This window comes from Pantherophis guttatus, chromosome 2 (genome assembly GCF_059756535.1).
Source record: "Pantherophis guttatus breed Tessera chromosome 2, ASM5975653v1, whole genome shotgun sequence".
Taxonomy (NCBI): Eukaryota; Metazoa; Chordata; class Lepidosauria; order Squamata; family Colubridae; genus Pantherophis; species Pantherophis guttatus.
Window position 1 is genome coordinate 154,497,244 of NC_142064.1, and position 16,301 is coordinate 154,513,544.

Below are 16,301 nucleotides of genomic sequence, written 5' to 3' on the forward strand. Positions count from 1 at the left end.
GGGTTGGGGACCCCTGATATAGATGATAAACAGGACTGGTGAGAAGCCCAAGCCCAGAGGCATCTCACATAAAAGGGCCTACGGATAGACCTCCCTAGTGCCAATTAACACTGATTGGAACCAGCTATGGAGGAAAAAAGAACTACTGCAGAATGGTGCTCCCCACTTCTAACCATTGAAACCAATCCAAAAGGATACCATGGTCAATGTTACAAAAGTTATTGAGAAATTCAGGAAGACCAGGATGGATATACCATATACCACCTTCATCCCAATCTCTTCGAAGGCTGACCAATGTTATCTCAATGCTGTAACCGAATCTGAACCCTAATTGAAAAGGGTCTAGATACCTGCATCATTCAGGACTCTCTGAAACAGAGCACTTATCACCATCTCCAATTGGAACTGGACAAAAGTTGCTCAATACTGTCAAGGTCCAAGAATGACTTCTTGAGAAGGAAATCCACCACCACTTTCTTCCAGGCAAGTAGAACTATACTCTCCCACAAAGAGGCATTGACTACTACTTGGACCCAATCTCATACAATCTTCTGGGAGGCTTTATTCAGTCAGGAGGGGCATGGCTCTGGAACACAGGTGTCTACAAGTCAAACTCCAAGTGTAATTGAGTGATTTTGTCCAACAGAAATCTAGAATAACCTTCATAGCAGTTCTGTGAGGGATTCCTCTTGTTCCTCCTTAAACAGAAGGGACCTGGTCACCAAGAACAAGGCCTCTGACCATCTGGTCTGTGGATGCAATAAGCAGAAATGCAAGCATACGTTGCCACTTTTATAGTCACAAATAATATTGGTTGATTTCACTCTGATCTCCATAAATCAGGGGCTGTATAGGATCCATGATCAAAGAGAATCTGTACAGGTGTGACTCATTACATACTCATTCCAAGCTGCAACTAAAGTCTTGTGCCAGAGAGTCAGGAATAACTCCAAGCCCCTCTAAAACCACTACTGGGTCTATCAAATACCTGGAGTAGCTTAGGTCCTTCCTCACTGAAGTGAGGAACAGCTACAAAGGACCGTGGAGACAAGAGACAGATGTTAACGCACCCCAATCAAAATAATCTCAGCTGAGACCTGATCTGTCCCTGAACTGAGGATTAGCATCTTCAACATTACCCATAGTTCTGAGGTGCAATGGAATATCATCCCAGCTTCCAGTTACTTGATCTTCCTCCCTCTGAGTATTTCCCAGCACATTTCCCCCTATTATAGCTAGGCTGTCTAATTAGATATAAGCCAATTCACAGCCACAGTCTTGAGTACTCAAGAGATCCATGGGCCCTTTGCCTGGCTATTAATAGCCATTATACCTTGTGGAGATGACGTCAGGAAGAAAGACAAAGAAAATACAAAGAAAGTAGTTACTGGAGAAGATGTAAGTTATATAGCTGCAATGAATAGGATGTCATCAGCTTCCCATTAACTTAATATCAAAGCTTGCATTGAGGCTAGGTTCTCACTTTGCACTAGATCAGGGGTGTCAAACTCAAGGTCCGGAGGCCAGATCCGGCCCATGGGATGCTTAGATCTGGTCATGGGACCACCCTGGAAACAGCAAAGGACAGACCCACGGTGCCTCTGCCAGTGAAAACGGAGCTCAGGAGGGCTGCAGGAGGCCATCGCAGCTGCAAACGGACCTTGGAAGCCTGTTTTTGCTGGCAGAGTGCTTGGGCCGCCACAGGCACCCCCAACACGAGTGATGTCAAGCTGGCCAGGCCCACCCCAGCCTCCCGAGGTCAAACACAACCCTGATGTGGCCCTCAATGAAATCGAGTTTGACACCTCTGCACTAGATTATTATTTTTTGTTTGTTTGTATGTTTGTATTCCACCTTTATTATTTTTACAAATAACTCAAGGCAATGAACATATCCAGTGCACCTTCCTCCTATTTTCCCCACATCAGCAACCCTGTGAGGTGGATTGGGCTGAGGGAGTGACTGGCCCAAAGTCACCTACCTAGCTTTCATGTCTTAGGTGGGACTTGAACTCACAATTTCCCTCTTTCTAGCCTAGTGCCTTAACTGCTAGACCAAACTGGCTCTCGTCTTTATGATTTGTTTGATTTTTATTTAGTATAAATATAATCCTCATTTAGCAACCATAATTGGGACCAGCAATTTGGTCGTTAAGTGAAGTGGTTGCTCAGAGAAACCATGACTGTGCTTATGATCTTTCCATTGCTTTACAGGTCATAAATGCAAGAACTGGCTGCAAAGTTACTTTTTCATCACCATTGTAACTACAAATGGTTGCTAAACAAGTCAATTGCTAAATGAAGATTATTTATATGAACTCAAGGAGATGCAATGGCTCAGCGGTTAAAGACACTGAGCTTGTCAGCTGGAAAGCTGACAGCCCAGGTTCGAGACCTGAGCGCTGCACAATGGAGTGAGCTCCCATTACTTGCCATAGCTTCTGGCCACCTAGCAGTTTGAAAGCATGCAAATGCAAGTAGATAGATAGGTACCACTTTCGTGGGGAGGTAACAGCGTTCTATGCACCTTTGGTGTCGTGGTGACATGACCACGGAAATGCTGGCTCCCTCAACTAGGAAACGGAGATGGTCATCACCCCCTAGAGTCACAAATGACTAGACAGGGGGAAACCTTTGCCTTTTTTATATGAACTCAAGAAGTTTCTCTTAGAAGTACGGGTAATCTTCACTTAATGACCCTAACTGGAACTAGCAAATCTGTTGCTAAGTGAAGTGGCCATTAAGCAAAACATCACATTACCTTCCTCGCTTAGGGACAGTACTTGTTGCCTTCATTGAGCAAAACCCACATGGTCAGTAGGCAAGGACCCTTCCCAATCCAAGCCATTTCTGACTTGGCCCCTCCCAACCTTAAGCCTCAGTTTTTCCAGGGCAAGGGACTATCTACCCTTCAACTGCCCCATCTGCCTAACTCCCCCCCCACAATTTCTGCCCACGTGGTCACCCTGTAGAGCATAGGTCTAGGATAACTCATCACAACCAACTCACGATGGCCATCTCACCACAGCCCTCACCATGATACAGTTAAAAGCTGTGGTAAAAAGGTAATAAAATGAGGCACAACTCACTTGCCTTGATTAGCAACAGAAATTTCAGGCTCAGTTGTGGTTGTAAGTCGAGAACCACCTGTACCTGTACATGCCTTTGAGATGATGAGAGGAAAAATAACTGGGTGGCAACTCCAGACCATTAGGAATATTGGATGAGAACACATACAACAATCCTACTGGCCTTTCTGCCCCGGCATCTTTTCAGATTTCTATTTCTTAAGCTACTTGCTTGTTTCACCTTGAGGTTATAAGGTCTTCCAGCTAAAGAACAAATATAGACTCCTAAAGTAGGGTATATTTACTATTAGATTAGAAGGAATTAACGTAAAGGTAGGCAGGTTGTGCCCCCCATATGTTTTGGATTATGCCTTTCATAAATCCCTAGCAACGTGATAGGTGATGGTTAATCACTGAAGTACATTAAATTGCCTCCCTTTGAGCTAGCAAACCAGTTACTAGGCAACTAGCGTTGAGCTTGAGGGAAAATCTTGCAATTGAGTGTATTACATTTCATGGTTACACGTAACGAGTCCTGAAGCAAGGTAACATTTTGCCCAGAATCTTTCTAAAATAAGGTCAAGAGATGAATATAGTATAAAATCCAGATCTGCGATCGAAGCGTTGTGGCCAGTATCATGTGCCTCTTTCTTTGTTTCTCTTTACTAGCGGCAAACCAATTTGCAGAGTTTTGAAATAGTGCCAGTTCTCTTTGGCCAGAAACAAAGGTGGAAGAGAATTTATTAACAAACATCCTACCTTATGCAATAATGCTGTGATTACATCTCCTTCAGTTTTACTCTTTGGCGTCCAAGTTATTGCATGATTCCTGTCTGCTGTTTGCGAGTTCTGACATGTATCTTATCTGTGGCTCCCTTGCAACAGAAGGGCAAAAAAAAAAAGGAATTGAAAATGGGATGTGACTGCAAAATGTTCCCCTTGGATAAAAATACTTTGCATACTATTCATTTCTTTATCTCCCTTGTTAAGATTTGTTCCTGCCGCTTCAGTAAAACTCCTAACATAATTTATCAAAATCCCAATCCATTCCTGCAGATGATTGTGCTAATGGACCCAATGGAGGACCCTGATGATGTGCTTCGTGCCAACCGGTCACGAGAGAAATCCTATCTGTTCGATGTAGCCTTTGATTTTGCTGCTACTCAGGTGAGGCCTGCCCCCAGGCATTCAGAACAGAACAGGAACTTTTTTGAACCCTGACTTTTTAAAAATATATAGATGAAAACCAGTGTCAAGAATTTGTGGCAGCAGATTGACAAAGAGAGAAATTCAGTGAATAACTAACATTTACATTATAGCAGAGGTGGGCAACTTTCAAGACCTTTGGACTTCAACTCCCAGAATTCCTGAGCCAGCTATGTTCAGGAATTCTGGGAATTAAAGTCCACAGGTCATAAAGGGGCCATAGTTGCTCCCCTTACAATATGTGAATGTTTATACTTCTTATTTTGTGTGGGGAGGGGTTATTAATTTTGAGCCAAATCACCCTTTTTGAGAAACATTTAGGGAGTCCCATCTACTTTGAGCCACTCAGTTGTGGGGATGGGAAGAAGCACATCCAGACATTGCTAGAAGAAAAACACATAAACAGTTTCTCACACAGCTCCTCTTTTTCTAATCTCATATTTCTGATTTTTTTTTTTCATACAAAACAAGGCAAAGGATGCCCTAACTCTATCCTGTACTCCGTTTGCTCAGCTTTATTGCTTTAACGCCTGCTACTGCTTGTGTCAGAGGTGGTACAAGTATCTGATGGGATAGCTAGGCCAAACTGTGAGTTCCATTTTGAAGTAATTTGCACATAGACTGAAACTAAAGCTCCTGAGTAAGATCCGTTCCTCCTCTGCCAGGTGTTATACATGGGCTGAGAATCAGAAAGGGGAGCAGAGAAGGAGTAAAGTAAGAAGAGTTTTGTGAGATATACCATATTTCTCGGACTATAAGATGCATCTAAATTTACAGGAGGGAAACAAAAAAAAAATAGTTTTTGGCCTCTGCACATCGGATTTTTGCCCTCCCAGGCCCCCAGAAGCACTCTGCAATGCTCCATATGGCCTGTTTTTGCCAAACATGGGGCCATTTTTGCCAAAAATACACCCATTTTTGGCCTGCAGAGTGCTTCTGGGGGCCATGGAGGGCAAAAACACGATGCACGGAGGGTTCGAGAGGCCAAAAACACCCGTTTTCGGTCTATAAATCGCACCTAAATTTTCACCCACTTTTGGGGGGGGGGGAAAGGTGCGTCTTATACTCCAAAAAATATGGTAGATGATTGGAAATACAGAACCAATATCTCTTGCCTTTTGGATATTTTTGCAACCATTGATCATTATTTCTCAGAATGTTTTTGAAGAGAAGATGTGGTTCTCATTTTAAGAGTCATCATGGCCCACTTTGTGCGGATGTGTATATATAGCCAATATCAACATGCCATATTTCTTAAACCAAGAATTTTTTAAAGAAAAGATGCGAACATTTCAAGAGAAGAGCCGACAAGTGCCAAGGGGGAGAGAGAATCAAGTCCCTTTTATTTTATTGATTTAGCTCAGAAGCAGAATTTCAGTTTACTGCCTTTCCAGCCAAAGGGAAGTGTGGGTCGTTGCCTTGTTTTAACTCAGCTGTTTCAGATCTATAAATCTAGGTTGTTTTGGCCTGCTTAACCACTGTCAATTCTGGAACAATAAATCTGACATGTGGGACTGTCTCAAGTAGTTGTTCCATGTGCTATTTATTTATTTGTATCTCAAGATACATTCCAGCTTCTTCAGTCAATGATCCATGGGCAGACTGGTTAGATTGCATGCCAGATAGCAAGGAAGTAGCAAAGCCAAATTGAAGAGCTGCTGGCATAAGAGGAATAGATAAAGTTCAAGGATATCCATAGTAAAGGGTTTAAAAAGTCAAGTTGGCAATCATGACTGTGCAGTTGAAGCCTCACCTCTGTTATACATGTGCCAGTTTCACACACAGGTATTCAACTGTGCACTTGTAATTACCATCTTGACTTTTTCTATCCCTTTTGTAGATGCCTCTGATAAGGTTCATTGCTATCCATCCCTTTATCTTTAGGGCAATTACTTCTTCCCTAAAAGTAAGTTCTTTCATGTTTTTCATTTATTCATATCTCTTCATATCTCCCTGCAGGAAATGGTCTATCGTGCCACCACTAAAGGACTCATAGAAGGGATCATCTCTGGATACAATGCAACCATTTTTGCCTATGGCCCAACAGGTAAAAACATAGGCTCAGTTCTGACTGAAGATGTCTATTTCATTTTCCAATTAATTGGTAACAACCAAGCTCTGGTTGCTATAGCTGTGGGCTGTTGTAGTCTTGCAAGCATAGACTGTATAGTCCTGGAAGCAATTGGACTCAGCTGAGAAATGCTGCTACCTCTGTGGTGATAAATGCAAAGCAATATTCTTTGCATGGGAAATAGAAGAGGGCTAAAAGATAAATAATATTCGGACCAAGTGTTTTAACTTGTGGCTTTTTTCAGTCATTCCTCAGTATTGATAGAAGATAATTTTTGTACCTCAGGGTTGAACTGTGGAGTCCTTGGTGCTCTATCAGCTTGGTTGTTTTCTTGCAGATGTTTCATTACCAAACTAGGTAACATTATCAGTACTAGTAGAGAGTGGAGTTTGTTTTCATTTTATATATTGGTAACTTGCTCTGTGAGAGTGGTATTGGTGGTTCCTTAAATGGGCTATTGCTTATGATTAACTTATTTGTTAGTTCCTTGATTGGAGTATTATTTGCTTCTTAACTGTTGGTCTACTGTTACTCTTTGTGTTAATCTCTGTTCATCTAGATGTTGGTTGCTGATGAGGTGTTTTGGTCTTTTTGGCTTTTTGATTGTCTTTTTGAATGGCATGTAGATGATGTTGATCTCTATGTGACTGTTGATGGTCAGTTTGTCTGAGTGCCAGACTTCCAGGAATTCTCTAGTGTTTTTGGATTTGGCTTGGTCTAGGATGCTCATGATTTCCCCGTTTTGAAACTATGGTTAAGTCTGTCCATGTGTTGTGAAATTAAGGAGTTTTCATCATGTCTTCTGACTACTAGTTGGTGTTCATGGATGTGTTCTTCTAATCTTCTGCCTGTTTGTCTGATGTAGTGGCTGTTACTGTCCTGTATATTAGAGATCAGGGGTCCCCAATCCCCAGTCTGTAGACCGGTACCAGTCTGTGGCCTGCTGGGAACCGGGCCGCACAAGCGGCAGGCGAGCATGCAAAGCACCACTTGCACAAGTGGCAGACACATGTGCTAAAATATCCCCTTCCCCCCACCGCCGCTGCCGCTGCCACTGCTGGTCCAGAAAGGTTGTAGATGACTCCTGGTTTCTTTTCCAAGGGCTGTTGGGTCTTTTGTTTACTTAGGAAGTTTTGGAGGTCTTTAATTGGTTTGTGTGCTACAGTGATACCATGTGGTACCTCAATATTGTTTGAAAACTGAACTCCCTAGTTGATTAATTGCAGGATAACTGGAAGCACAAAGATATAAATGTCTGTTCATAAACAAAGTCATTTGTTCATTGAACCTTTATTCTGTTCCATAACTTCATTCATAGATTGGCCTACCTCAGAAAACACATTTTTAGCAGCTACTGTCGTGGTTAAAGCACCAGACTAGAAATTGGGAAACTGTGAGTTTTAGTCCCCTCTTAGGCATGAAAGCTCTCTTAGCCTAACTTACCTCATAGGATTGTTGTTGAGGGGGAAATGGAAGGGGGAAAGAGTATTAAGTATATTCACCATCTTGAATTATTTATAAAAATAATAAAGACAGGGTTTAAAAAATCTAAAAAAGAATGCAAGGTTCCTTTCAAAGAAAATGTAATGACAGTTTTGGATCATCCCAGAATAGAAATGTTTCCCCATTTTATCAACCATTTTTCTCATCTCTTTCCTTACATCTCAGGCTGTGGAAAGACCTATACCATGCTTGGCACTGATCATGAGCCTGGCATTTATGTCCAGACACTCAATGACCTCTTTCATGCTATTGAGGAGACCAGCAATGACATGGAGTATGAAGTGTCCATGTCCTATCTGGAGGTAGGTCACTTTGAAGGGGTCAGAAAGAAAAATGAATGAATGAATGAATGAATGAATGAATGAATGAATGAATGAATGAATGAATAATGAATGAATGAATGAATGAATGAAGAATGAATGAGGATAAGAAAGTCTGAAATTGCTCAGTTATCTTCCCAGGAACAGAGAGACAATCCTTCACTTATACCGTGTTTGATTTCCCAATTTCTGTTAAATGGTGCATGTTTTTAACATGCTCCAAAGTATGAGGACTTCACCATTAATTTTTGTGCAATCTGGTGCGACTCACTTAATACCTGCCTTCCTTAGCAACAGAAATACTGGTCCCAATTGCGGCTGTAAGTTGAAGACTACCTGTATACAAAGGGACATGTATAACCAAGGGACATACTTCCCAGTAGCTAGTTCACCAGGCTTGTATTGAATTCATATTTATTTACACATTAAGTGATGCGTATCTCCTGTTTTGCCTGAATGGTGAAAGGTTATATGGGACCCGGCCATTTTTGTCTCCTTGTCCAATATATCCTCTCCTCTCCAGCCTCTCCGCCTTTATGGCTGATGTATACTTCATATGGTATGTGGAGATAATTTCCATAGCAACCCATTAGGACTCATACTATAATATTGACTCACATTAGCAGCCTGGAACAAGCAGCACTCAGCAACAAAACAGGAAAGGCAAGAAGTAGTGGCTGGAAGAAAACCCTGAGCACAACAAGACTTTCCTGAAGAAATGAAGGATTCTTTCTCCTTCTCCTCAAGTCTGTCCAAATGTTTGAAAATGGAGTGATCATCTTTCCATTTTGCTTCGCTACACTTTGGAAATCCAGTCTTTTCTATCTGGCTTCACTCTCAAATCAACTTTCTTACGTTTACATATGTCTGCACCATATTGAATCTAGTGGATGATGTGATTCAGGCTGTGACCTTTTTTCAGCATTTTCAGCAGCATTTCGGATATCAAATCCAGGCTGCATTCAATCCACAGGAGAAGTCATGGTGGCGCTGCCTGATTACCAACTAATCTCTCCAATCCAGTAAACTGTTGTTGATGGGATTCCAGGTGTTGCAAGTTGGTACTAGGACATGGAACCCAATTGTGGAGATGCTTCTGTTCTGTGATTTCGCTTCATAGAGTGTTTAAGCACTGACATTTTGAGCTCTTCCCTGCACCTCCAACAAGATGTTTTCCCCCATCTCTGAGAAGAGAAGGATGCATCTAAGAAGGCAGTGACCAAGAAACCAATTTCTGTCTATTCTGAAGCCTACCAGTATATAATTTTTTTCCCAAGCTGCTTATAATTCCCCAGCCTTTACCATGAACATTTTCTTTTGTTCTTTTAATTAGATTTACAATGAGATGATCCGAGACCTCCTGAACCCTTCCTTGGGCTATCTGGATCTGCGTGAGGATGCCAAAGGTTTCATCCAAGTGGCCGGAATCACAGAAGTCTCAACCATCAATGCTAAGGAGGTGAACTGGAATAATAGCAATAGCACTTAGACTTATATACCGCATTACAGTGCTTTACAGCTCTCTCTAAGCGGTTTACAGATTCAGCCTATTGCCCCCTACAATCTGGGCCCTCATTTTACCCACCTCAGAAGGATGGAAGGCTGAGTCAACCTTGAGCCGGTGAGATTTGATCTGCCAAATTGCAGGCAGCCGGTAGGCAGCAGAAGTAGCCTGCAGTACTGCACTTTAACCACTGCACCACTGTGACTCATATACCCTGCAAAGGTTAAGGGGAAAAATTCATTGTTGCCAAATGCAGTCTTACAAGATAGTAATCCTAATTATTACTTTAACTTTCTTCAAGGGACTACCATGGATTTGTATGGATAGCTAGTCTGATCTGATTGAACATCCAAATCCAGTCCATTTGTTTTAAACAACTGGCAAATTTGGTTATAGTAACAGTTCCTAACTCAGTTTTTTTGTTTCTCACAATGTCTGTGACTCCTTGAACTGTGTTTGGAGGAACAATCTCAACTCAGAATCCCCAGAAAGCATTCTGTTTAATGTCCCACACATAAAAACAAAGTCTTTTCTTTCCTTTCCCTTTTTAATTCTTGTACTATATTTACGTGACTAGAGTTGGGAACTTCACTTGTTTGTTTTGTCACTTAGTGGGATATAACACACATTTTAAGCTGGGAAATATGACTGGGCTTCTTGTTCGTGGAGGCAGAAGAAGAAACACAAGAGGAAACACAATTGAGGCGGAACAGGAAATTCAGTCTTTTTCACTGTATATTGGTGAAAGGAATTAAAATCAGACCAGTATTCCCTAGCAACTGGTAGCACAGAGATTTCAAAGAACAGACAGCCAAATTGTAATTTTAGCTTGTTCAAAAGTTCATCTCACAAGTAGTAACCCCAAGCAAATGTGCATAACTCTGCAGTTTTAACTGATTTAGTTACAAAAACCACTGCTGCAAATCCTGTGACCTAGCTTCTCTTCAGTTAAAGAAGATTGTTTTGGGCAGCCTTACCCAAGCCATTCAAACTAAAAATAATGAGCATTGTATACCAATGTACCACATGGCACAAGATCAAGGAAAATTTGTTTAGTTAGTATTCACTTCATTGCAACAGGCTTTTGGGAGAGACATATTGAAGCTGCTTTCTTAGCAATTAGGGGAAAAAAGCCTTAGAAAGCCTTAATAAGATCACACTTGGAATACTGCATCCAGTTTTGGTCACCATAATATAAAAGAGATGTTAACACTCTGGAAAGAGTGCAGAGAAGAACAACAAAGATGATTAGGGGCCTGGAGGCTAAAACATACGATGAACGGTTGCAGGAACTGGGCATGGCTAGCCTAGTGAAAAGAAGGACTAAGGGTGACATGATAGCAATGTCCCAATATTTGAGGGACTGCCACAAAAAAGGGGGGGTCAACGTATTCTCCACAGCACCTGAAGGCAGGACAAGAAACAATGGATGGAAACTAATTAAGGAGAGAAGCAACCTAGAACTAAGGAGAAATTTCCTAACAGTCAGAACAATTAGCCAGTGGGATGGCTTGCCTTCAGAAGTTGTGGGTACTCTTATCACTGGAGAATTTTAAGATATTAGACAGCCATTTGTCCAGAATGGTATATGGTCTCCTGCTTGAGCAGGGAGTGGACTAGAAGACCTCCAAGGTTCCTTCAAACTCTGTTATTCTGTGTCTGTGGCTCTTCTGCATCTCTTAGCTTGCTCAGTTGCCCATTTTCTGCTTTGAGTCCCCCTGAAATTCCATAAAATTCCCCATACTGGGACTCAAAGTTCCCTTTTGCCTTTTCCTGGTGATGGTGTCCTGTTTGTCTTTCTCCATCCACAGCTCCCCGTTATCCTATAGATGGAAGTCACTTTGGCTTGAAAAGTTATTAGAGAGAGAAGGCCTTTTGCTGACTAACTCCTGATCAGTGCCGACAATTGCTTTCCATTACCAGGTCTTCAATATGCTAACCCATGTCCCATCCTCTTTGGGAAAAAGAAGTTTCTGCTTCAGAATTGTCCCTTTACATAACTATTGCTACCAGGGCACAATCTGTTGCAGTAAATCCAGATAGATCTTTTTTCTGGAAAGCGGAGAAGACAGGAGACTATATAGGTTTGTAATTTCACTGAAAATAATATACTATACTTACTTTACTTTATTGTCATTGCACAGTATACATCATACATAAGAAAACTATAAAAATAAAACAAAAACACACATCCTTCACATTCTATGCAATTGAATTGAAAACCCCCGATATTGCATTCATATTGCACTATACAGTAGAATTGAATATAGTTACTGTTCTGGGATAGAAGCTGTTTTTCAGCCTATTTGTCCTTGTTTTTATTATCCTGCTTTTATTATCCAATTTTATTATTTTATATACTGCGAGATACAAAGGTATGATAAAATTTCAGAAGTCAAATGAATATTCCCAAAGAACACCCAACAATATGTCTGACTCTTTGGCTTTTGTTCATGTACATAGGGCTTAGAAAGTTTGAAGACTATATTAAACCTGCCCTGTTCCTCCCCCTGGTTCTTACTGGAGGCACATTGCTAACCTACACCAAATAGTTTGGTCAGACTTACATTGTTTTTGTTCATGTAGATAATGCAGTTGTTGATGAAGGGCAATAAGCAACGGACACAGGAGCCTACAGCAGCCAACCGAACATCTTCACGCTCCCATGCAGTGCTGCAGGTCACCGTGCGCCAAAAGAGCCGCATCAAAAATATTATGCAGGAGGTGCGCATAGGCCGACTCTTCATGATTGACTTAGCAGGCTCAGAGCGGGCTTCTCAGGTATGGATATGGAGGAGAAAAGGCCAATTACCTCAAAAGTGCAAACACACATGGAGACAAAAGAGAACTGGCAATCGACAGAGTTAACATGCAATACTGCATTCTAACCACTGTGCCACCACTGTCAGTCATTTAAAAGTCTCATTCTTTAGAGCTTCATCGGAATGTCATTAATGATATAGTTTCCATCTAATATTTGGATCAAGACCATTTTGCATCAATCTTCTCTTCCTTTGGCTCACCATATTTTGTCTTAAGTCAGGAACTTAATTTGATTCTAGATAAGATCCACCTTCCATTGGTTTTTTCCTTTGATGAAAGCATCTTAAATATTAGTGACAGAAGAATGAGGACAGGGAAAATATATTTCAATCTGACCTCAGAATTATATCTCAGAAAAATAGGGCTTGCCTCAGGAGTGGTCTGTGTTGGAACAGCAATTTCATTCTCATGTCCATTCTACCTTTTCCACCTCCATAGACGCAGAATCGTGGACAGCGTATGAAGGAGGGCGCTCACATCAACCGGTCTCTGCTGGCTCTTGGCAATTGCATCAATGCTCTCAGTGACAGGACAGGTGTCAAATATGTTAATTACCGGGACAGCAAGCTTACTCGTCTTCTAAAGGTAGACTGTTCCTATTGTAGGATTGGCAAAAAAGCAGAGAGAGTGAATAGCCTAAAAGAAGCTGTGTATTTTCAATAGATAGGCAAAACAGAATAGAAAGATTTTTTTTGGTGGGTGGGCTGTGTTTGTGACAATATGTGCTTAATTGTACTACCCCTAAAAAGTGGAATGAAATGTTCCAATAAACAAAATAGCAATCTGGTTTGTTTGTTTGGTCATAAGTTTGATACACAGCCTGCTTTCTTCTGAGGTAGAACAGAGAAAAGGAAACATGTATGGCAAGAATAATTTAAACTAACTGAGGGAGATGGGGAAGAGATAAAAGTTGATCTAGTGGACCTATGTAAGAGAGGGCAATGTTCACGCTTACCTATTGTGCAGTATAGATATGATGGGTCAAGCTACAGTTTCAGGACCTTGGAGAGTTCCAAGCAGATACTGGTAACTGTGGCTAAAACTTAAGAGTTCAAATTAAAGCTTTTATAGTTCTTGATCCAGACTCCCAAAAAGTCCATAAGTAAAAGCTGAGTATTCAAATACCTAGTATGAAGAGTGTGGTTCCCGAAGCAAACCTGGCTTAAAAAATGTGTGCTGAGGATCCTGCTTTGATGGGATTGGGCTTGAAAGGAAGGTGCCTGGCTAGTCAGATCAGTTTTTGTATTAGAGCTTGGATTTAGAATCATCACAGCCTACCTGGCTGTATGTTTCTCCTTTTCTGCAGACAGAGTTCTGACTGCTGCTGAAACCCCGGTATTGCTTCCTGGCGTATATATTCAGTCCTGTGGTTTCTATTTCCAGGATTCTCTAGGTGGGAACAGCCGTACTGTCATGATTGCTCACATCAGCCCCGCAAGTAGTGCTTTTGAGGAGTCACGCAGCACCTTGACCTATGCTGAACGTGCTAAGAATATCCGCACCACGGTAGGATGCTGCATTCTTGGCATTTTATTGCTTCTTCTGCTTTGTCTAGAATTCCAACTCTTGAAGGTTGTTCAGATAACACAGTTTGTTTCACCCGAATTCAGACGGTTCTCCAGTCTTCCAGATCTGGTCATCAAAACATTAATTAATTTAGCCTTATCATCAAAATATTTTCTAATCAATGCAGGAGCTGGATCTGGTAAGGCAGGAACCAAAATTGGGCACACCGGCATGTAATCATTGAAGAAATGCCTTCCAATCAGAAGGATAAATTTAAAGAAATTTAATTTTAGGCAGGAGGAAAAGGTCTAAAATTGAAATCTCAGAACAGATAAATACTTAGAACTTGATTCGTATGTTTTACAATTAACAGAGCTTATGTATATATGTGACCTCTGTCTTAATCTGTGATAAAGCAATTTACCTAGCTGTGTTATATCACTACATTGTACAGGGTCTCCTGCTTTAGCAAGTTTTAAGCAAGTTCCTGAGTATAGAATTGAGAATTAGGAATCAAGATTTATTGCTACATAAACACATAAACATGAAATAGCTTTGGAGACATGGCAATAGCTTAAGATACTGTACAACAAGCTTCTAGACATCAACCTGCAATCTCTCTTTTTAAAAAATCCTTCTCATGACTTAAGCAGAAACTCATTGTGACACTGCCTTGTCCATGGAGCTGATTGAGGAGGATGCCATAGATGATTGCAACAAAAATGGGGCAAAGAAACCCTTCTTTATGCTCAGATTCAGTTGCCAAAAAAGCCAAAAGAAAAGGCCTCCTCATAATTACAATCAAATTACAGAACTATTTGCCCCTTAATTCTCTGTTGGTTCCTTCTTGCCTTTTTATTAGATAGTAGAAAGTCTTGATTTGTCTTAATTAAACAGTTGATTTTCTAACCAATGTTTTTATGTTATATATTGATTCTGACCCTTGCATCTTTACTATTTTATGGAACGATCTAGTATTTGAAAAGCATCAGCCCTATAAAGTAGACCACACTAAGAAACACTGTGCAGATCTCAAGTTGTATTAGAACTATAGCAATAGAATCTTGCAAGTCTGAATGTGCTTCCTCGTGTGCATCTTCATGAGAATTAAGAGAGGGTGATGGTGGTTCTGAGATGCTTTCAAACTTACTTTCTTAGCCTGAGTTTTAAGTCTCATTTATCTGAATGTTGCCTTGGTCATGGATTTTTTCTCTATTCTTCAAGGCCATTCTCTTTACTCACTACCACAAGATATTTAATTGTTGTAAGACTCTGGATTAGTGAGCTTTAAGTGGGGCCGCGGTGGCTCACGTGGTAAGGCGCTGAGCCGGCGCTCCACTGAGGCCGGCAGCTCGGTGGCTCGATTCCTGTGAGTGAATAAACTGCGTAGGGACAGGAAAGGAGCCTCCCCCGATTGCCTACTGGCATTCGGGCATCCCGTGGGTAAGATAAAAAGTTCCTTTCACAGAGGCAGCCAGCCACTTCGGTGATCCCTGGCTAACACCTGCCATACGCTAAAAAAAAAGTGAGCTTTAAATAATTAACTAGTCTTGGATGCTGCCAGAGTCTCCTTGCACACACAACATTCATTCAGTGTAATTTTCTCTCCCCCATCCCGCCTCTCTCTCCCTCTCTCCCTCTCCCTCTCCTAAAGGTGAAGCGCAACCATCTCAATGTCTCCTACCACATTGCTCAGTACACAAGTATCATTGCTGAACTCCATCATGAAATTCACCGGCTGCAATGCAAAATTGAGCAACAAGAGCCCCGTCCAATACGGTCAGACATCCGGAGTATTCAAGGTAGACTGAATTGCTGCTGTAGCATGACGATAACTGTAGAAGATGCCTGGAAGATGAGGTTATCCATATATGAAGTGTGGATAACCTCATCTTCCAGGAATCTTCTACAGCCAAGCAAGTATCAACAAGGAAAATCACAAGCAGGATGTGACCAAGGACACCTCTTGCTAATGTTCCTTAGCAATTAGGCATTATACAGAGGCATGTCACTTTGATGCATGGCTATGCATTATGTGTTTAATGTTAGAAGCAATATGCCTCTGTATAATGCCTAATTGCTAAGGAACATTAGAAAGAGGTTTCATTGTCACATCCTAAAGTTTAGCAGACTAAAGTGCTGTTAACTAGCACCAGCTGCCTGCAATTACTGCAAGTTCAAATCTCACCAGGCTCAAGGTTGACTCAGCCTTCCATGCTTTCGAGGTAGGTAAAATGAGGACCCGGATTGTGGGGGCAATAAGCTGACTTTGTATAAAAAAAGAACACCGCTTAGGGGGGG

The 16,301-nt window shown here is 41.4% G+C and overlaps 1 protein-coding gene across 5 annotated transcripts in view; it reads left to right on the plus strand.

Moving 5' to 3' along the window:
* Positions 1 to 16,301, plus strand: part of KIF19 (kinesin family member 19) — a 41,135-nt gene that overhangs the window by 12,657 nt on the left and 12,177 nt on the right. For 3 of the 5 annotated variants that reach the window (XM_034412738.3, XM_087887041.1, XM_087887042.1), the window contains 8 exons: positions 4,124 to 4,234; positions 6,233 to 6,320; positions 8,013 to 8,149; positions 9,501 to 9,626; positions 12,258 to 12,452; positions 12,933 to 13,079; positions 13,878 to 14,000; positions 15,655 to 15,802. In XM_034412738.3, the coding sequence (XP_034268629.2) occupies positions 4,124 to 4,234; positions 6,233 to 6,320; positions 8,013 to 8,149; positions 9,501 to 9,626; positions 12,258 to 12,452; positions 12,933 to 13,079; positions 13,878 to 14,000; positions 15,655 to 15,802 (1,075 nt within the window). Of the gene's footprint in view, positions 1 to 4,123; positions 4,235 to 6,232; positions 6,321 to 8,012; positions 8,150 to 9,500; positions 9,627 to 11,621; positions 11,756 to 12,257; positions 12,453 to 12,932; positions 13,080 to 13,877; positions 14,001 to 15,654; positions 15,803 to 16,301 lie in introns of those variants that run through there. The other 2 variants (XM_087887043.1, XM_087887044.1) reach the window with 2 other exon arrangements.